This window comes from Balaenoptera acutorostrata, chromosome 18, assembly GCF_949987535.1.
Source record: "Balaenoptera acutorostrata chromosome 18, mBalAcu1.1, whole genome shotgun sequence".
In the NCBI taxonomy this organism is placed as follows: Eukaryota; Metazoa; Chordata; class Mammalia; order Artiodactyla; family Balaenopteridae; genus Balaenoptera; species Balaenoptera acutorostrata.
Genome location: NC_080081.1, coordinates 73,355,719 through 73,377,664, shown reverse-complemented (window position 1 = coordinate 73,377,664; position 21,946 = coordinate 73,355,719). Strand labels below are relative to the sequence as shown.

Genomic DNA, 21,946 nt, shown 5'->3' with positions numbered 1-21,946 from the left:
TTCATTGGGGTTTTGTTATGGAAGCTAAGTGAATCTAAACCATAACATAAATCTTAAAAAGACAATACCACAGGCAAAATGGAGATGGTCTGGTAGTCAGGATTGGTTTCTGAAGTGCCTGTAATCTGAAAACAGACACAAAATGAGTAACAGGTCTTGGGAGTTCTGAAGTTTGGGGATTGAAATCTACTCAGTCTATAACTGTCTGACTCTTTGGCTTAGGTGAGTAGAGGATAAGGAGGCTTGGATGGAAAGTTCGAGAAAACTCAGTAGTAAAGAGCTGCTTCAGGCAAAGATGGATGAAAAGGTGTGTCCAAGACATGGGGTACCCCGACAGAAGTTCATTTGGAGAGAAAGTGAGTCCTCACATAGACTCTCCCTCACCCCTCTACAACGCGTGACAGTCCAGTAAGTGTTATAACCAAACCGAGAGGAATGCTCAGTGATTGCCAATTTAGAGGGTCTCTTATTGTTCTGATAGGGCCACTCTTTGCAAAAGATTCTCAAGAAATAACTTTTGAGTGTTTTGAAATTTACAAACTTAATACTTGAAAAGTAGTCAGAAGTAATGAAAAAATATACTGCCATGCTAGCAATTAAAAAGTGCAGAGAATTTTATTATGACATAACTAATAATTTTAAAACATTGCCAGGGGAAAAACAAACAGTATTGGGACTGCTTTGGGAAAGCCAATGCACTTCTATAACTGCTGGCAGTATGTACAGAAACATCTTGCCTACAGGTTTCAGTGATACATAGATCACCATTCCAGGTTCATCTACTCTAATATTTTCAAAGTCATCTCAGTGAATGCCTCCCAGCTTTAAATAGTTCCATAATTCTGTGATTTGTTAAACTGTGAGAATATCAATTGTTGACTATTGTGTACAGTTATCCATTAAGAATGCTTCACAGGGGACTTCCCTGGTGGCACAGTGGTTAAGAATCCTCCTGCCAATGCAGGGGACATGGGTTTGAGCCCTGGTCCAGGAAGATCCCACGTGCCACGGAGCAACTAAGCCAGTGCACCACAACTACTGAGCCTGCGCTCTAGAGCCCATGAGCCACAACTACTGAAGCCCACGTGCCTAGAGCCCGTGCTCCGCAGCAAGAGAAGCCACTGCAATGAGAAGTCTGCCCACCACAATGAAGAGTAGCCCCTGCTTGCCTCAACTAAAGAAAGCCCGTGTGCAGCAACGAAAACCCAATGCAGCCAAAAATAAATAAATTAAAAAATAAGAAAAAGAGAGAATACAATATGCCTATCTCATAAGGTTATGTTAAGGAGTAAATGAGTTAATATGTATAAAGTGCTTGGACAGTGCTTGACACATAAGAAGTTGATAAATGTTTGCTATTACAGTAACATAAAAAATGACTAACAGGATAAAGGAGTTTATCTTTCTTTCATTAACAAAAATATCAAGATATAGGTGATTGCTGCATTGGTTTAGCTTATCAATGGTGTCATCAAGAGCCTTCAATCTCCATCATGTCACTTCACCATCTTTAGCAGGCTGGCTTTTTGTCTTTCAGCCCATGGCCTCATGGTCTCATAATGGCTGCTGTAGCTCCAAATATCTCACATCTCAACTGTGTTTAAAATCAGAAAGAACAATGCCATCCAGAGGAGAGGGAAAAGTGAGAAAGAAAAATGAGAGAGATAGAGAAAAAGAGACTATCTCACACTATTTTCACATTTTATGAAGGAGCAAAATATTTTCCCAGAGCTGCTCTGCTGATTTCACCTGATCTCACTGGCCAGAACTGAGTAACATGACACCCCTGAAATCAAGGGCTCTCTGCCTTGGTTTTGTTGGCAGGAAAGAAGAGAGAGAGTGCCTGTAGACAACCACAGGACCTCCACAGTTAATCATTCCTCTGTTATACCAGCTGTTTTGTTCCTGCTTGGCTGTGGGAAGGACAGTCTGTCCCCCAGGGCTTTTGTGTGAATTAATCGATAATTACAGAGCTTTTATAACATGGAGATCACTGATGTCACCTGTAAGTCCTTCCCATCTGTCTTCATGCCTGATGCCTATGAGCAAGGTCCACTTCTTTATGAGACAGACCTTGAAAGCCCAATATCTTCTTCTAAAGGCTGTTCAAACCCCGACTGGAACACACAAGGGTACCCGTTGGAGTCCTCGGCTGGTCAGCTTTGGTTGAGCCCTGCTCTCTACCGGGCCTCATGTGGCTCCGAAGGAAGCACCCTGGCCTTCGGGTTGTACACATCTGGATGAGAAAATAAGAACAGCACGGATCAAGCATCAGTTCCATGCTCAACTCTCCTGGAGTCCAGAAAAGGGAGCGGTCAAATGGTCTGGCACATAGTGAGGTTCCCATGGAGGATTTACTGAGGTCACAGTGAATGGGAAGAATTTATATGAGCCAAGGAGAGGAGGGGCAATTCCTGACCAGAAGGCTAGCCTACAAAAAGGCTGCTGATTGGGGTAAGCAGGATGTGGGAGGGACATTCATTCTTATCCTTTCGAGATTTTTATGTGTTTCTCCTTAGAACTTGGAAGAAGCTGCCCAAAGTTGAGAACGTGCCAAGCATTAACATTAATGATGCTGTCAACTTTCCAAATGTAAAGTATATCCACTGGAAAGTGCACGGAGACTCGGTTACTCAGGTTAAAAAAAAAAAAAAAAGTTTAAGTAAATGTAAATTGTAAAGTGCCAAACAACCTCTTTCCCCAGGGGTATCACACAAGCAGTCAAATACATAACAGTATATATATTCTTTAATGAGTCCTCACTGGTCCTGAGACAACTTTATTAACCTAGCTGAAAACAAAGAAAAATAAATGTCACATGAGATACCCAGAATGGCACAAAGAATGCTAAATATCTGGTTTCTAAAAGTGAGTGAAAATAATCAATTTGAACTTCCTGGCATGTTTGTTTGGGAGTTTCCATCCCAGGTATCCTTTGGATCTGAAGATAGTAGATTGTTCTCATTCCTCTGGTAGGAGTGAGAGCCAACTCAAATGACCCAAGTGTCTTAGGACCCATAATGTGACTGTAGACGTGAGAGTTGTTTCCCTGAGATTTCTACTGGCCCTGAGAAGTGAAATTAGTGCTTCCCAAGTGCATAAAAAAGCAAGACATTGTCCTTTATGTTAAGACAGCCCAGTATAACCAAGAAAAATGAAGACATATGTCCACACAAAAACTAGTTCATGAATGTTCATAGCAAGCATTATTCATAATAGTCAAAAGTAGAAACAATCCACATATCCATCAACTGGTGAATAGATAAACAAAATGTGATATATCCATACAATGAAATATTATTTGACAATAAAAGGAATGAAGTAGCGATACAAGCTATAACATGAATGACACTCAAAAGCATTATGCTGAGTGAAAAAAGCCCGTCACAAAAGACTCCAAATTATATGATTCCATTTACATGAAATGCCCAGAATACGCAAGTCCATAGGGACAAAAAACAGATTAGTGGTTGCCTAAGGATGAGGAAATCGTGCGAGAATGGGGAGTGGCTGTCAGTGGGTATGGGGTTTCTTTTCGAAGTGATGAAAATGTTTTAAAATTGATAATGGTGATGGTGCACAACTGTGAATTTACTAAAAACCATTAAACTGTACACTTTAAATTGAAAGAAAAAAAAAGACAGTCCAGAAACCAAATGAAGAATGAACATGCAGGAGGGAGAGCCGGGGACCTCCAGGACTGATGAGAATCTTCCACTGGGGGAGGATAAACATCTCTTGTCTCTTTTTAAACACATCAGGTTTAAACTAGGTAGAGAAGATTTTTAATAAAGAAAACTTATGCAAGAAAGGAAAGGTAGGAAATATTATTGGGTGAATGGAAAAGAATCAAACTTATTTGCTAAGTGAAAAGGAAAATTAAAGGGGAAGAAAAATTGGACTAGGAAAATGGCATTTGTCTAAAAGATGAAGACCAACAAATTCTCAAACACGAAGAGAAGAAAATAGAATACCAGTCCCAGGACTTCCCTGCTGGTGCAGTGGTTAAGAATCCACCTGCCAATGCAGGAAACACGGATTCGATCCCTGGTCCAGGAAGATCCCACATGCTGTGGAGCAACTAAGCCCGTGAGCCATGGCTACTGAAGCCCGCGTGCCTAGAGCCCGTGCTCTGCAACAAGAAAAGCCACCACAATGAGAAGCCCGCACACTGCAATGAAGAGTAGCCCCTGCTCACCGCAACTAGAGAAAGCCCACGCGCAGCAACAAAGACCCAACGCGGCAAAATTAATTAATTAATTAATTAAAAAAATTTTTTAAAATACCACTCCCACAGTAGAAAGGAAATGTGAATTAAGAAAGCTAGGTACAAAAAGAAAACAGTAATCTGACTGAATAAGCACACGTAAATTTGCCATGTAATACCATGTGTTTCTCGAAGGTGGTTGGAACCAGATTCTTGCCTTCAATTTGTTTGAGGTACAATTTACCTATCATAAAATTCACCCATTTTAAGTGTACAATTAATGAGTTTTGATAAGTTTACTGAGTTGTGCAATTATCACCATAATCTAGTTTAAGAACATTTCCATCACCCCAGTAAAATCCCTCTTAACCATATCCAGTTATTTCCAATTCCTACTTCCAGCCCCAGGAAACCACTAATCCACTTTCTGTATCTGTAGATGTGCCTTTTTTGGCCATTTTCTGTAAATAAAATCATACGATATATGACCCTTTGTGCCTGGCTTCTTCCACTTAGCAAAGTGGAGCTGTGCTTTTGTAGAGTGTGGACCTTATATCCCACTGAATTGCTGGTCACCAGACCCTGCTTTCTCGGCCAGCCCGTCTTCTCTTGCTTTTTTCAGTCCTCTGTGCCTTGGAAAGTGGAAGGAACAATGCTGAGATCCAGAGCCAGTGCTGACCGAGGGGTGACCACACACGGAGGGGTGGAGGGAGGTGAAAACGAAGCCGGCGTGGGCCGTACAGAAACGGCGCCCAGCAGAGAAGAGCCGCCTGTTGGGTAGAATTCCCCAGGAGCCCCTGTCCTTCCTTCTCGCCCTGAGCCTCAGAGGGTATGTTCAGGGCCTTCCCGAGAGGTCAGCCTTGTGAGCTGCCTCTGGGGAGCCTGTGCCCATGGAGAAAAGGCAGAGGACGGTTCTGGGCTCAGTGGGTTGCTCTGGCCACGGACTCTCGGTGCCTGTGCCACACCCAGCTCCAGACGCCCACCCTCCCTCCTCCGGAGCCTCTGGTCTGTGGTTTCTGCACTCCACGCGGGGTAGGGTTATCTTCGTCTCCATCTCTAAACTAAGCACAATGCCTGGAAGGTCTAAATGAGCAGGGATCGCCCTTTGTAACCAACATGCTGCTCTTTCAACACTGCTGTGTCTTTATCCCATCTTTACATCCTCTTTTTTGGCCTCGCCACGGGGCATGTGGGATCTTAGGGGATCTTAATTCCCCGACCAGGGATCGAACCCGCGCCCCCTGCAGTGGAAACACCGGAGTCTTAACCACTGGCCCGCCAGGGAAGTCCTCCGTCCTCATATTCTTACTAAGGGCTTCTGCAGGGGGAGAAGGAGGCCTGAGAGGAGAACCCCTCAAATTCCACCCAGTCTCGTTCCTTGCCCCCAAGACCGGCCCTGAACCCCACACAGGGTCCTGACAAAAGCTCTGCTTCCCCAATCCCAGCACATCTGCTTCAGAGCCCGGCGCACCATTTCCAAAGCCAGGGGAAAAGAGGCCATTACCCTTCCCAGTACCACACCCAGCATAGCTTCCAACTGAAGTCTGATTTACAGTGAAGTATATGCTGTTTTCTCTGTGAAACCCCTGTGGCTATGCGGGCAGCATTCTGATTTTCTCAGAAATATCCAAACGAGGTAGTAGAAACTTCCGCACGGTCTATCAGACAGGACGCCCAGGAGTTGCTTGTTCTGGTTGCTCAGCCTGGAGTTGGTGTAAAGGGAAGCGAGCCCCCGCGCTCCGCACCCACCACACCGCCACACACAAGTGTGGTTTTGTAAAGACGCACCTGTCCTGTGAACAGGGGCTCCTTTCTCCCTCTTGAAATGTGTGTCGAGAGAACGTCTTGGATATTGTTACAAACTCTTACTTGACCTGCTGTGTGATCTTCACATTCATTAGCTTTTTTTTCCTTCATTTCTAGCTGAACTACTACGATTCTATCAAAGCCGTCATTGCAAGCTCCAAGCGTAAGCCCCCTGCTCTAGTCATAGGTGCTGCTCACGCTTCTCTTAAGTTTGCCATGTTCTCTCTTTGTGTGTCAGGTCCTTGGCTGTCTCCCACCTTTAGAATTTCTGCATTGCAACAGGCATCCCACACTTCGGTAATAATTCCCAGCGCAGCTCAAAATGGGACATCCTCCCACTGCTGAGTTCTATAAGCTTCACTTTAGGCTGAGGGGGAGGCGGAGGGAGGGAGGGCAGGCCTATCACAGGCTTCCCACAGGCCGAGAGCTCGATCAATATTTGTTGAGTTGAAATAAGAGCAAAGTCCACTTCAAGCGATCTCAGGCTGTACCATCTGAGCAGCCCTAATGTGCCACATGATATTAAATATACAGTGATATCGACATAAAAGAGTGGTCTTGGGGCCTTCGTATAAAGCGGGATTTGGGAATTTTTAAGACTTCAAAAGGCATGCTGGATGTAACAACTGTCAGCGATGGCAGCAGGAAGACCCAGAAACTGAAGACGTTTGGATTTTCTGGAAGCTGGACTTGGATCAAGTGAATTCAGAGAAAGGAGAACCCAGGTCCCAGTTCAGCCCGCCCTTTTACAGCCCCAAATGCACAGCAGTCTGGGCGCGGACTTGACCAAGCAGGTCTTGTATCTTTGAAGCAGGGCATGTGACAAGTCTGTGCTCTTCACACGCGAGTCATTTTGTCTGGACCAGACAGAAGCTGTACGTCCTGGAACTGGATGAACTCCAAGAGGTCGGCGATTCAGATTAGCACCGGGAACCAATCCCTTTACACTGGATCATTCCCTGGTTACCAGCTCATGGTCTGAAGTAGATGCAACCTCTGACTGACCCTGGGGTATTCTAACTAGAACACCTAGTGCCAGGCACTGTACTAAGTTCCTTCCATGTATTCTTTTATTTAATCTCCATAATTGCCTTATGATTAGATCCCACTACTAGCCCCATCTCACAGGTGAGTAAGCTAAAGCACAGAGTAAGTAACTTGTCCTCAGGTATTGTTCAGGGCTTTTTTTTTTTTCCCTGTATTGAAAGAAACCCAAACTCAAATTGACATAAGCAAAAAGGACAGTTTTTTTGGATGTCTTCTATAACACAAGAAGGACAGGAAAGCAGCATGGTGTCCCCCAAGATGGCAACGAACCCAGCCTCGCACGGCCTCGCCACCAACAGAGTCTGGCTGATACTCCGGGGCCCCAGTCCAACCACCCCTGGGAACGTTCTCACTGGCCAGTTTTGGCCCATCTTTGGGACCATCATGACCCACCTGACCGAGGAAGGGCAGGGGCCAAAAAACCCTGGCAGTGCCCATTCAAACCACATGATTAGTGTATGGGAAGGGGTGCTTTCCAGAAGTGGGAACAGGAAGAGGGGGATTACTGATTATAAAAAGTGAAGAATGGCTACTGCCCTGAGCCACACAACTTGGAAATGGAAAGCCAAGAGCTTGAACCCAGGTCTGCCTCCAAAGCCTGTGCTTGTAATCCCTAGACCCACAACGAGGGCATCACTTGGGAGTGTGTCAGAAATGCAGAGTCTCGGCCACCTCTGGAACTACTGAATCTGTCTGCCTTTGCAAAGAGCTGAGGGCGACTTGTGTCCATGTCAAGTCCGAGGGGCATTCTTTAATCACGAAAATACTATTTTTTTGCTAATTTTTTCCCTATCTTTTCTATATTAGTCTATTTTTTTAATTAAAAAATTGTTTTTAATTGAAGTATAGTTGATTTACAAAGTTGTGTTCATTTCTGCTGTACAGCAAAGTGATTCGGTTGTACATACATATACATTCTTTTTTATATTCTTTTCTGTTATGGTTTAGGACCTTGTTGTTTATCCATTCTATAGATAATAGCGTACATCTGCTAAACCCAATCTCCCACTCCATCCCTCCCCCAGCCCCCTCCATCTTGGTAACCACAAGTCTGGTCTCTCTGTCTGAGTCTGTTTCTGTTTTGTAGATAGTTTCATTTGTATCATATTTTAGAATTCACATATGAGTGATATCATATGGTATTTGTCTTTCTCTTTCTGACTTACTTCACTTAGTATGATAATCTCTAGTTGCATGCATGTTGCTGCAAATGGCATTATTTCATTCTTTTTTACAGCTGAGTAGTATTCCATTGTGTGTATATATATATATATATATATATATATATATATATATATATATACACACACTAGACCTTCTTTATCCAATCGTTCATCAGTGGACATTTAGGTTGTTTCCCTGTCTTGGCTATTTTAATAGTGCTGTTGTGAATATAGGGGTGCCTGTATCTTTTCAAATTATAGTTTTGTCCAGATATGTGCCCAGGAGTGGGATTGCTGGATCATATGGTAGCTATATTTTTAGTTTTCTGAGGAACCTCCATACTGTTTTCCACAGTGGCTGCACCAACTTACATTCCCACCAACAGTGTAGGAGGGTTCCCTCTTCTCCACACCCTCTCCAGCATTTGTTATTTGTAGACTTTTTAATAGTCTATTTTAATCATTGTTTTGTAATAACTTGCCACTTGAAGATCTTCTTCTTAATTCTTCACACTTAAAACTTCATCTTTATTTTATGAAGCTCTTGAGAGCATGTTGAAAAGCCCCATCCAGTAATTCAACATCACCACTATCGTATTTAATTTTCAAGTTGATACTGGTGACGATTCCTTACATGTGTTTGGCACGTACTAATTTATAAAGCATTTTCACATTTATCAGTCGTTCTGAGTCATGGCTGCCCTTAGGGATCTTCTGGGGGACTTTATAAAATCTGATCACTACCTGGGTCTTGCCCTCAGAGATTCTGACTTAATTGGTCTGGGATAAAGCCTGGGCATTAGGGCTTTTAAAAGCTCTCCCAGGGATTGTAGTATGTGGCCAAGATTAAAAGTACTGTTCAAGGGGTGTGGCCCAGGTATTTGTATTTTTTAGACACTTCCCAGTGACTTTAATTTGCCACCACGGTCGAGAACCACTCACATATATTTATTATTTGATCTTCATGGTAGCAGGTGAGGTATGCATGTGTGCACTCCCATTTTACAGGTGAGGGAGTGTTAAGTCTAGAGAAGTTTGCCCATCAGGTCACTTAGCTGGAAGAAGTGGAATTGGGACTGGACTCCAGTTTTTCTTACCCAACGCCTGTATTCTACCTGCCATCCCCTAGATTTGGGTTGGTAAAGTCCTATCCCATAGGCCCTGGGGCTTGTTTGGGACCAGCCTCATTTCAAAAGGAGATTCTGACCCTTGAGCAGAAAAAATCTCTGAACCATCATCATTCGCCCTAGGGTGGTGAGAACGTTGTAGCTGGTAGAGTCCGCCTTGATCTTCTTTGTGATCTCTGGGTGGGGTCCCTGCACATCTGGGTGGCAGCAGTAGCAGCAGCAGCCTGAGAAAAGAACAAGTGAGGAGGCCAGACACAGACACGCATGTCCACTACCCAGCCCGGCCCAGCAGACAGGAGGCGTGGAAGGCTGGGAAGACAGGGCTTGGGTGTTCATCACCCAGAGGGGAGTTATGACTTGGGTCTCTTCCTACACGAGATCTTCTCCAGGTATTTCATTTGCTGGGACGATCTTTACCTTTTTCTCTTGGCCCTCCTAACTGCCCTCACCTTTTCTCACTCTTCCTCCCAGCTCCATCCCCACCCCCACTCTTGGATTTTAAGGGCCTGATTTCACCAAACAGCGCATTTGTAATGAATAAGATATTTAACACCATCTTCAGAAACTCAGACGTCGTGACAGCCATTTCTTTTATGAAGCCTTTCAGCTGAGCTGCGCCCGAGCATTACTGAGCTTTGGGAAAGCTGAAATCTTAGGGGTTTTTTTTCCTCCTTTCCTTTAGAATCTTGTTCCAGTGGCCACTGAACATCATGGAAAATCAGTAATGAGTCGTGTTCAAGGCCTCAGCCGCCTATGAAACACCACCTTGCTTCTTTCTTGACAGGAATCTGACAGAGGCCCCGTTCACCTCTGATTCATAGCTTTGGAACTCACATTTACCTTTCAAGGAAAGCTTCCTTTATCAATTTCTGATTCACTGACATTTAAATCACCAAAATGTTAGAAAGAGATGTGCTGCGAGTATGAAGTTTCTTGGGAATTTTCATTAGACTTTCCTGGAACTAGGGAACTGTGGTTTTCTAGAACGGTAATGGATAGGAATCCTAAGAACCTGAAAGTCAGCATTCAGAGACTGAAGACGCTCAGAGTTCAGTGTTCGTTGTGACAGAACAAAAATCAATGAATCCGGAAGGAGGGTGTCTGGATTCTAGCCCTGGCTCTGCCACTCTCAGAGCGGTGACCTCAGGCCTCAGTTTCCTCTCCAGTTCAACATGGAAGTTGGACACCAGGGTCTGTCCGGCTCAAGTTCACAGATCGTCATTCTGCTGTAAGGCCCCTGTCTACCCCTTCCTCCTTCTCACATCACGGAAAGCACGGGCCACTGTGAAGTTTCTCTAGAGACCTAGACGACGCTGCTGTGGAAAGAATCACTCCACCCCAACCCCCGGTCATCGTCACTGCATCCATAGTTTCTCTGTGTTGGGCGCTTATGATGTGCCCGGCGTCGTACCAAGATGAGAATATGGGGGATCCTTTGGAGCAAAACTCCTGGGAGAGTTGCCTCTACTTGCCCTTTCCTATGCCTGCCCTCCCAGCCTGTCTAAAACACGCTCGAACCCGGTTTTGTCCCTGCCATGCCACCAACATCCCTCTTGTAAGGGCCACCAGCGCCCCTCGTGTGGCTGAAGCAGTGACCAAGCCACATCCCACTTGCCCTCCTAACACGTGAAGCCGCAGGTCACTTGGCTTCCTTCCTGAACTTCTCTCACTCGCCTTGAGGACTCCAGCCACTCTTGGTTTCCCTTTCATCCTGCTCGTTGCCTCTTCTCTGAGTCCCTCACTTGCTCCTCTGCGTGACGTAATGTCCATGACGTAATGTTGGAGCCCCCAGAGCTCAGCCCTTGGTCCTCTTCTCTTCCTCATCTGCATCACTCGCTTGATGATGTCATCAATTCCCAAATGCACATCTCCAGTCTGGCCCCCTCCCTGAACTTCGGTCTGGTATTTCCAGCTGCCTCGGATCTATCTCTAAAGGACTTCTCCAACTTGGGTATCTCACAGACATCAAAATGAAGCCCAAACCTGAATCCAGATCTTCTCCCTCACACCGTCTTGCCCGTCTCAGTTGGCTCTAAGTCCATCCTTCCAGCGGCTCTGCCCACAATCTAGCAGTCGCCCTAGACTCCTCTTTCTCGCAACCTATTCTGACCTGTTGGCCCTGCCTTCGTAATACGCCCGGAATCTGGCCTCTTCTCCCCAGCCCCACGGCTCCCATCGAGTGAGAACCACGATCTTCCCTTCCCTGGATCACTGCAAGAGCCTTGCTGCTCTCCCTGCTTCCATCCTGCCCCTATAGTCTATTCTCCACGCATCAACCAGAGATATGCTGTAAAACAAAAAGTCAGATCTGTCCAAATCCTCCAGGGCCCTTTGTGTCAGCCCGACCCTTATGTCTCTGACTTGCCCCTACCTCCTTCCTTCCTTCTCTCTGTGCCAGTCACACAATTTCCTTGAATATATTTAGGATTTTTTCACTGTTTCGTCCCTGTCCCTGGAAGGTTCTCCCTGCAAATGTCTGCATCGCTCACTCCCTCAGCCCCTTGAAGTCTTTGTTCAAATGTCATTTCTCAGTGAGGCTTCCTTGTCCACTTTACTATATATTGGAACAGTCCAGCCCAGCCCCTGCCCTTGGCAATCCCTATTTTTCTTACCTTGTTCTGCCCTTGTTTAAATCCATGCATCTAATCACCTTCTAATATAATATCTAATTCATCTATTCTGTTTGTTGTTTGTGATCTGTCTTTCCTCATCAGAAGGCAAGCCCCTCGAAAGCAGGGGTTTTGTCTGTTTTGTTCACTGTTTTGTCCCACACACTTAGAATAGCACATGGCACATAAATAGGTGCTCGATAAACATTTATTGAATGGGTTCCTTTATGAAGTCAGAATTCATAACAAATCCATGTCTCTCCCAAAGCAGTGCTCTGAAGCATTTCACACCAGGAGAGCTGAGATTCTGTAATGACAAGCTCTCCAAGCGTTTCCTCCTGTGCCTTTCTCCTCCCGTCTCCCCGTCCCCCCCCCCCCCGACACATCCCCACAGCGTCCTACACCTGTGTCATGCTCAGTCGGGTATGTATGTGTTCCCTCACACGCCGCCCCACACACTCATACACTCCACCATGTGCTACAGCCCCAGCACCCCCAGCCCTGAGTGGTCACTAGAGACCATAACCCTGTCAGGAGAAAAGGTAGATGGCTCACCCCATCCCACAACCCCCTGTAAATTAGTTCCAGTCTCCACTTTTGGTCGGTCCCCTTCCACAGCCCCTTAGGGACCCCCCTTTACATACTCCTGGACTTCAAAACTCAGCTTCAGATCAGCCAGCTATTCCCAAACGGGATCATCTCCAGCAAGAGGGAAAAACCATAACAGAAGAGACCAAGAATAGCACAGAGGTTCTGCGGCATAGGAAGTGCTTTCAAGTGCATTTGTTTACTTGCAGTGATGGAAGGTAGAACTTTCTTGCTTATTTTGGTCATTCATGAACATGAAAGGGGACATGTCTTGGTCAAGGTCATAGACCAGGCTGGGCCTCGAATGGCCTCTCTCCTGCAAACCTGAGCAGGGTCCCATTTTGTGACAGCAGATCTGTGGGCTCCTGCCACACTGAGGAAATGGATGGAGTGGAGGGAATGAAATATAGGGAGAGGTAAGCAGGAGAGGCCCCAAGGTCATCTCAGAACAGGAAGAGTAAAGGTCTGAGCTTTGGGGGGACACCCTCACCTCAGCGCTGACCCGCTGGCGTGCTCTGAGCCCGTGACTGTGGATGTGACCTCTGGCTCAGCCCTGAAGCTGCAGTGGCTTGTCAGAATTCACCCTCCACCAGGACCCCAGGACCTGAAGACTTAGCTGCTAGTTAGTGTTCTGGGATCTGAACCCGCCTTGAATCTGCTCTAGGTTTCCATGGTGATTGCTTAAACTTTTCATCATCCAGTCTTTCAGACCCTGGGGGAGAGAAATGCGCTCTGGTTCCCATGACAACCACTTAAACATGTATCTCTGTCTGGCTCTGCTGGTAAAGAACTGCCAGAGATCATGCAAATGAACTGGCTACTCTCCCTTCGCTTAAAAAAATAAAAATAAAGTGACACACCTGCTTAGACGTTTCAGGTCTCTGCTCATAACAAGAGGGGTGAAAGTGTCAAACTGGTGTTTGTGAAGGGTTTGCTGCATTGCTTTGACATTTCAAGTGCCCACCCAGATACACAGGCTCATGTTGCCATCTGAAGTAATTATCTACACTCAGCACTTGCCCTCCTCTCCCCTCTGCCTGGCAGATGAAAGAGCTGCAAGTTCAAGGCTGTTTACCTTCCCGCTGCACGCTAAAGGGGGAAGGAAGGACAGGGCCAGAGCCACTACCCGACCCAGCCCTTGGCACCTGTGGGGAGAAGCCACGGAGAGCAGGGTCCTACCCTCAACTCGCTGTCCGTAAGCCGGCCAGGGGTGGCTCTGGACTCGGGCTACAGCCCCAAATAACGTGGAAGCCACACACCCCAGTCGTTCGGAAATGACTCTGCTTCCCTGTCGGAATTCATGGAAGGGAGAACAGCCACGTGACTCTGCAGAAAAGCTCACAAGGGGAAAGATGAGGGCTCGTTCCTCCACCCCAGACACCTGCCCAATCCTCCCAACACGCCCTAAACCAGAGGCCCTGAGAGGCATAACGGGCCCAGCAGCCACAGACAGGTGTAAAGCATGTTCTGAAGCTGGATACCACCATGTACAATTCTGGCGGTTTCCAGTGAAAGCTAGAGATTTCCCACTTCTCCGGGGAAATCGGCAGGCCTACCTCAGTCCTACCTCCCGTGGGTCCGCTGGGTGGCAGTAGCTCCACCCTCGGGAGGTGAGGCCTCCACCCGCTTTGACTGAACTTTTCTGAGTACCACATTCTTCTCCCTGAGTCCCGGAAAAGAGTTGAGCTTATAATTTGTGATAAACAGGCACAAGACACAGACCAAACCAATTATCCTTCGGCCAATTGCTGAAGTCACAAACGACGGAAGAGGATTCTTATTTGGGGGTAGAGGGACGGAGAGGGGGTGAAGACAAATGTTCTTCACCTTCTTCCTCCAAGGTCCTTTAGGCACCTTCAAGGCTGCGGTCGGAGGGGGAAAGCCAGACGGGTGGACGGGAGATGCGCTGGTAAGGGTGTGATCATCTTCGGGTGAGACCGTTACCAGCTCGGGTCCCTGGACTCTTTAATCAATAGATATTTATAAGAGGCCCAATGAGGAATTCAGGCAAGGCTTTATTGGGACTGCAGGAAGGGAGCGAGAACAAGTAACAGGTGCCCTTGCTCGCTTCCCGAAGCGGGGGAGATGGTTCCTTAGATGCGGGGTGGGGTTGGGGCAGGGATCAGTGGGTCAGGCCCACAGTGGTGGCTTAGGTGGTCTGCCCACCCCCTTGGCGGTGCTGTGTGCAGGGGGCATGCGCAGTACGCTGCTCTGCTCTCCGCACTCCTTGGCCCTACTGTTTTCTTTACATCAAGTTTCTAACCTCTCCAGGCATAAGTTTTCTTACCTATAAGGTAGCGGTAAAGGTGCTTGCCCCTCTGAGTTTCTGTGAGGTTCAAACAAGATTGTGTGTGGAGAGGCTCTGGCCGAGCACCTGGCACGCAGTATAGATCTGGGAAATCCTTGCTTTTCCTACAACATCATTTTCATTCTTCAGACTATCTATAGTTTAACACCTGGGGTTGAAAAAGAAGAAAACACTAGTCATCACTGAAAGTGAGCCCGAGACCTTTAAAAATTAGTAACTTGTCAGGAAATTGACTGATCATGTTAAGAAACTGTGTTTTGTTTTTCTGTGAATATTTTTAGGGTGCACTATGGGAACAACAAACTGCCAAGCAAAAGATGAAAGAGATAAAGGATGTTAGAAAAGATGTCAAAGCAAGAAAAGGCCAAGCGTTCCTCGGTTTGCCCCAAAGGCGAGCAGAATGTGATCAAACGGTTTTTTGCATCTATAAAGGAGTCAAGGCATTTTCATCTGTAAAGGAAAGAACTTGCTGCTGACAGGTGGAATGGATCGAATAATTAGAGTCTAGGATCCTTATCTGCCTGGGTAAGTCTTTCTCCAACCAACGGTGCCCTTGACCTAGTAAGTACAGGAGAGCAGGACTGGGGATCACTAATTCCCCTTTAGAATAACTTAAGAACCCCTGTCCAAAATTAATCTCCCAGACACACAGAGCCTGGAAAACTTCTGCTTGTGGCTGTTAAAGAGTCATTCTTTGGGGTTAATAAGGAACTCACTTAAAACGCAAATACTTTGCAAGGACAAAGAGATTGTGTGGAGCCATCATTCACTCATGATCAGACGGATTTTCTTTGATCAGACTGCTATCTTCCCTACAATGAATGATGATCAGTTGTAGACAGCGATTAGGGATTGTTACGTATAATCAATGTCCTTTCTGTGCACCTCACTCAGATGGCCCTAAGCTTACACTCACTTCTCCACTGGAGTTGTTTAACCCCATCTGAATCAAGGACTCTACCACCCCTGAGGTGTAGCAGAACTGACCTAAGAAAACAGGGATTGTTCTGGAAAGCCTGGAATTGAGGTAGCAGGGTAGCAAACTGTTGCCATCACCCCTTCGATGTGTAATCATCATCCTCCCTAGAATTGGACCCCTACCTCTCACGTGTGCCCCTCCAGAGCAAGTCTCAGTAACGCTTTCTCGGAAATAACAGTAACTGTCATTTTATTGAGTACCTACTTTGTACCGGGCATTATGCGCCATATCCATTCTCTCTAATCCTCACATCAACTCCATTTACCAAGGAAGAACCTGAAGCTCAGAGGAGTTAAGTAACTTTTTGGAAGTAGTGGCAGACAGGTTTCAAACGCAACCTGGCTTCTAAAAGCCTGTGTCATTTCTGTTGATAAGTGTTGGAGAAGGAAGGAGAGGGGGAAATGGAGAGTTGATAGTGGGATTTGGGACAAGAACCAGTCATCTAGGGAAAGCCAAGTTTCCTTGCTGAGCCTCTGTACAGGCATCACTTAGGAACTGCAAGGTGACCCTTGTCCCTCTCAGCCTTGGGGCAGTGCTGCGTGGCAGTGAGCACGTGGGATCTGGTCCCGCCTCTGTCCCTTTCTAGCTGAGTGATCCTGAGCAAGGGCTGCAGCTTCCATGCCCTCCTCTATAAAGGCAATAACAAGAATACCCACTCCTGGAGTAATAGTAAAGATAGCAAATGAGATCTTCTATGTAGAGCACTCAGCACAATGTCAGATGCCTAATAAGAAAGAAAGAAACATGATTTTTCTACTCACTTCTATTACCTTAGACTCCCATGTGTCTGGAGACTGAGAACAATTTGCTTAGTTTCCAGGGACTTGGTTATAAAAAGACATTGTTCTCTCCCCCTCGACCTCAGCCCTGCTTCTCTTCTCCCTACCTCCTCACCCGCCCACTACACACCCAGCCCTGAGCCCCTCGGGGCACTGTGATCTCTCAGAGCTCCTTAAAATAAACTCTTATTAAAAAGACATTCACGCCAGATCTGAATACTGCACAAAGCAACAACCTGCGTGGAATCTGTCAACCCCACGCTGCGCTCTTCTGTGTTTATTCCTTTTATAGTGATATTGTCAGCCATGGGAGAAACCAAGCTCAGGGCTTCATCTCACATGGAGTTGTGCTGCTATAACTGGGTCCTGTCTGCTTCAGACCTTTTATCACACAAGATATGTACTTGTGTCGTTTCAGAGGGAGACATAACCCTCCTCAGGCTGAATAGAGCTGCCAAATCCGGGACAAGTTTAGTCTTGCATTTTTATTTAGAAATCGCAGATAGAACTGCTTGGTGTTCATCTGTTCTTTTTCCATTCTAGAAAACCAACAGGTATGCTGAAAAGCCACACGGCTCCAGTGATCTGCATCCATGTGTCTGCTGAGGATAACAAAATATTTTCCATGCCCACTGACAACACTATTAAGGTCTTTGCCCTCTTATGTTTTGATGCATTATCCAATGCGGTTTCAGACAGAGAAGGTGTTCCCTTCATGTTTTCATTCCCCTCTCTGTAGCCTTTGGGGCCTCTGGATTAGCAGATACTCAAGTGTTATTTACTTTTGTGGATTTGCTTTGGAAAAGGAGAATATGTAGGCAGTGGAAGGGCAGCCTCTTAGAGAACTTTCTATACCTGGTGTTTTGTTGGGAGGAGTTAACATTATTGCATTGAGGCCCCTGCTTGCGTTCTGTCCAAATACTCCCTTTGTCTTTGGAGAGTGCAGGTTGGGGGATGGAGAAGGGGATCTGGGGACAGAATGGGGACATAGGGAATCACAGTCCCTTGCCACTAGAGGTTATCACCTTCTCTTGTAACACACTAGGGCGAGTGGGCCCTTTCTGAAACGTCGTCTATAAAGCTTAGAATTTAAACCTTTCTGACCCTGGCAGAGGTAGCGACATTGCCACCTTCATTTTGTTTGCCTTCACACCTCTTTTTCTAGCGAGGGTCCTGTCTACCTCTAAAACTCAGTCACTCTGTTATCTTTGGAATACACTATTTTTTATACAAAAAAACCTCACTGATTTATTTCATCCATCATCTCATATGCTTTTCCAGTGAGTATGACACGTTTTCATGACTCATCCACCTTCTTTTCTGGACTGTCACAGGGCCAGAGGGTGGGGATTTAGAGCACCATGAGTCAAAGGAATGCTGGAACCTTGGGAAGGAGATCAGATTCACCGCTTTGTACAGATGCATAAACCAGCTCACTGACCCCTCACATAATAAAGGATTGATAGATGTTAAGGGCTGAATCGTGTCCCCTCAAAATTCCTATGTTGAGGTCTTAACCCCCAGTACCTTAGAATGTGACTGTATTTAGAGATAGCGCCTATAAAGAAGTATTGAAGGTTAAATGAGGTCATACTGGTGGACCCTAATCCAATATGACCAGTGTCCTTACAAGAAGAAGAAGTCAGGACACTTAGACTGAGAGGCAACCATGCAAGGACACAGCAAGAAGGTGGTTATCTGCAAGCCAAGGAGAGAGGCCTCTGAAGGAACCAAACTTATCCACACCTTGATTTTGGACTTGAATATCTTGCTTCACACTATATAAAAAGGTTAACTCAAAATGGATCATAGACCTAAATGTAAAAACAGCTACATCTACAAAACTCTTAGAAGAAAACATAGGAGTAAATCTTCATGACCTTGGGCTAGGCAATGATTTCTTAGATATGATATCAAAAGTACAGGAGACTAAAGGGGAAAAAAAAATGAGTTGGACTTTCTCAAAAATAAAAACTTGTGCTTCAAAGGACACTATTAAGAAAGTGATTAGACAACTTACAGAATGGGATAAAATATTTTCAAATCATATTTCTGATGAGGGACTTGCATTTAGCATACAAAACTCAGCAATAAAAGTACAAATAGCTTAATTTTAAAATGGGCAAAGGACTTGGACAGAAGTTTCTTCAAAGAAAATATTCAAATGGCCAATAAACACAGGCCAAGATGCTCAGCATCATTAGCGGCTATGAAAATGCAAACTAAAACCACAATGAGATACCACTTCACACCCATCAGAGTGGCTAAAATCAAGAGAGACGATAGCATGTGTTGGCAAGGATGTAGAGAAATTGGAGCCCTCATGCGTCGCTGGTGGGAATTTAAAATGATGCAGCCACTTTGGAAAATATCTGGCAGTTCCTCAAATGTTAACCAGAGTTAACTTACGACCTAGCAATTCCACCCCTAGGTTTACACCCAAGAGAATTGAAAACGTCTGTTCACACAAACACTTGCACATGAATATTCATAGGAGCATTATTCATGATAGCCAAAAAGTAGAAATAAACCAAATGTCCATGAACTGAGGAACGGATGAATGAAATCGGGTACATCCATACAATGAAATATTATTCAGCAAGAAAAAGAAATGAAGCACTATCACATGCTACAACACGGAAAAACTTGAGAAGCTTCAAGTGTTAAGTGAAAGCCAGTCACAAAAGGCCATGTATTGTATGATTCCATTTATATAAAGTGTCCAGAATAGGCAAATCCATAGAGACAGAAATGAGTTTAGTACTTGCCAGGGGATGGGGTGAGGTGGGAATAGGGAGTGGCTGCTAATGGGCATGGGGTTTCTTTTTGGAGGATTGAAAACTTCTTGAAATTAGATAGTGGTAAAAGTTGCACAACTCTGTGAATATGCGAAAAGCCACTGAATTGTACGCTTAAAAATACAAATTTTGTAGTATGTGGGTTAAATAGCAATAAAGCTGTTATTTTTTTTTTAAAGGAGAGAGGGGAGAGAGAGGGAGAGGGGAGTCAGGGATAGCACCAAGAGTTTAGGCCTGAGCCAAACACCGCAGTGAGGAAGATGGTGGGTGAGAGGAGCATAAGGTCAGAGGCCCAGGTGTGGATGTGCTGGAGAGAGTCATCCTGAGTTGAGGGGAGATGTCAGGGCTGGAGATATAAATGCGGGAATAATCAGCATTTAGATGGAACTTTAAACCCTGAAGTGGATGAGATCATAAAGGGAGCAAAAGTGGGCAAAGGAGAGAAAAGCCCCCAAGACAGAGCACAGGGACCCTGTGATGCTCTGGGATTTTACTGTCTGTAGGGTCCAACATGGCTTCTGTGTAGTGAACTTAGAGTCTATCTCATGGCAATGAAGAGGATATTTTATACAAAACTAGGTGTTGAGATCACAGTCAGGGATACAACAGGACCCAAACTCAGTTCAGTTCTCCAAGAACATTTGATTAAAATGGTAAGATTTATGGACTTCAGTTTCTGATTTATTTTGAAAATCAAATTTATGCAAAGACATCCGCCAAGGCCACAAAGTTGGAGATTTCACTTTTTTTTTTTTGAAATTTGCCACCATCAGATAATCATAATTCTGTATGTGAGGACATGTTTTCTATCCTATTTTCTTTTCCTAGTGCCTCTCCATTTTCTCCCAATCTAAACTCATGATTACAAGATTAGCATCTTGCCTGTGATGATTCAGGCATATTGAATCACTTCCCAAAGTGTGTTTAAAATATATTGAAATCCTATCTTGGAAACAGGGTGTGTAATTTATTTCAGAATATATTATTTCTATCAAATAAAAACTAATCAACTAGGAACCAAACAGCTAAATTTCCAGCATGCCTGATCAAATAGTCTTCGTTCTTTGATTGATTTTTTTAGCCCAAATATTTCATGTCTCTAAATCATGGGGACACACGAAACGTTTCAGGAGTCTGCTGGTTTCTGGCATTCTCTAAAGAAGAGTAAAGTGACAGATTGAGATTTCCATTTTCACTTGTTATTTTCTGTGAATTTAATATTGCACACCACAAAGAGAGCTGTTTTGTGTCAACAGGAATTAGGATGGAAAGAAAGTTATTTCTTGGAAGGAAGATAGCATGCTGTATTAGTTAAGGTAAGGCTTGCCACTGTAACAAATAAACTCCATATTTTCCATAGGTTGAAACAACAGAAGTTTCTTTCTGTCTACTGTAACAATCCTGTGCCAGTGCCCCTGGTGAGGGGCACTTTTTCTCCCTTCAAGAACAGGGCTGTCTCCATATGGGGGTCCCACCTTACTTAGGTTCTCAGATTCCTCTTAATCCAGGTGCAATGGGTATGAGAATAGAGAAGGCATATCTGCCTCTTAAAAAATCCCAGCCATAAATGATACATCACTTTCTCTCACATTCTATTGCCGAGTTCATGACTCTGGGTGAAAGGGAAGCTGGGAAATGCCTTAGTCCAGTAGCCGCTTCCCAGTAACTTCACACTGTAGACAGGGAAGCACAGATTTGGAGGAGGTGGGGCAGAATGCCTTGGAGACAGACAGATTTGAGTTTAAATTCTGAAAATACCACAAACTGGACGACCTCGGGTGAAGTACTCAATCCTTCTGAACTAAGTTACTTAATTCTTTGAGACATTGGTTTACTCTTCTGCAATATGGGAGAAAGGGTCGTCTTGTAGATTAGTTGTGTTCATAAAAGATAATTTATGAACTGTGCTCACCGCAGAGTAGTTTTACCTGGTAAGATTCTTTTTTTTTAAATTTATTTTTGGCTGTGTTGGGTCTTCGTTGCTGCGCACGGGCTTTCTCTAGTTACGGCGAGCCGGGGCTACTCTTCGTTGTGGTGCACAGGCTTCTCATTGAGGTGGCTTCTCTTGTTGTGGAGCACGAGCTCTAGGTGCACAGGCTTCAGCAGTTGTGGCACATGGGCTCAGTAGTTGTGGCGCACGGGCTTAGCTGCTCCTCGGCATATGCAATCTTCCCAGACCAAGGATCCAACCCGTGTCCCCTGCATTGGCAGGTGGATTCTCAACCACTGCGCCACCAAGGAAGTCCCTTACCTGGTAAGATTCTTTTGAGTCAAAGGGACAAAAATCTAACTGAAACAGTTTAAGCTGAAAAGGGAGAATTTGAAGGACTCAGTGCACTATTGCTGGTTTAAAGACAGAGGAGGCAACAGGATGAGGGATGTAGGTGTATAAGAAGCTGAGAGAGAGAGGCCAACAACCAGCAAACAGACAGGAACCCATCCCTCCAAACACAAGCAAGAGGGTTCAAGACGGCAGCACAGGAATATCCTGAACTTATGTCCTCCCACAGGCACAAACCTACAACTGCAAATGGA

At 45.2% G+C, this 21,946-nt stretch overlaps 1 protein-coding gene across 1 annotated transcript in view; it reads left to right on the top strand.

Annotated features, from left to right (window-relative positions):
* The window catches only part of LOC103007287 (WD repeat-containing protein 49-like), a 110,716-nt gene that overhangs the window by 52,473 nt on the left and 36,297 nt on the right, over window positions 1-21,946 (top strand). The window contains 2 exon segments of the mRNA XM_057532717.1: window positions 15,288-15,380; window positions 17,157-17,262. Of these exon segments, the coding sequence (XP_057388700.1) occupies window positions 15,288-15,380; window positions 17,157-17,262 (199 nt within the window).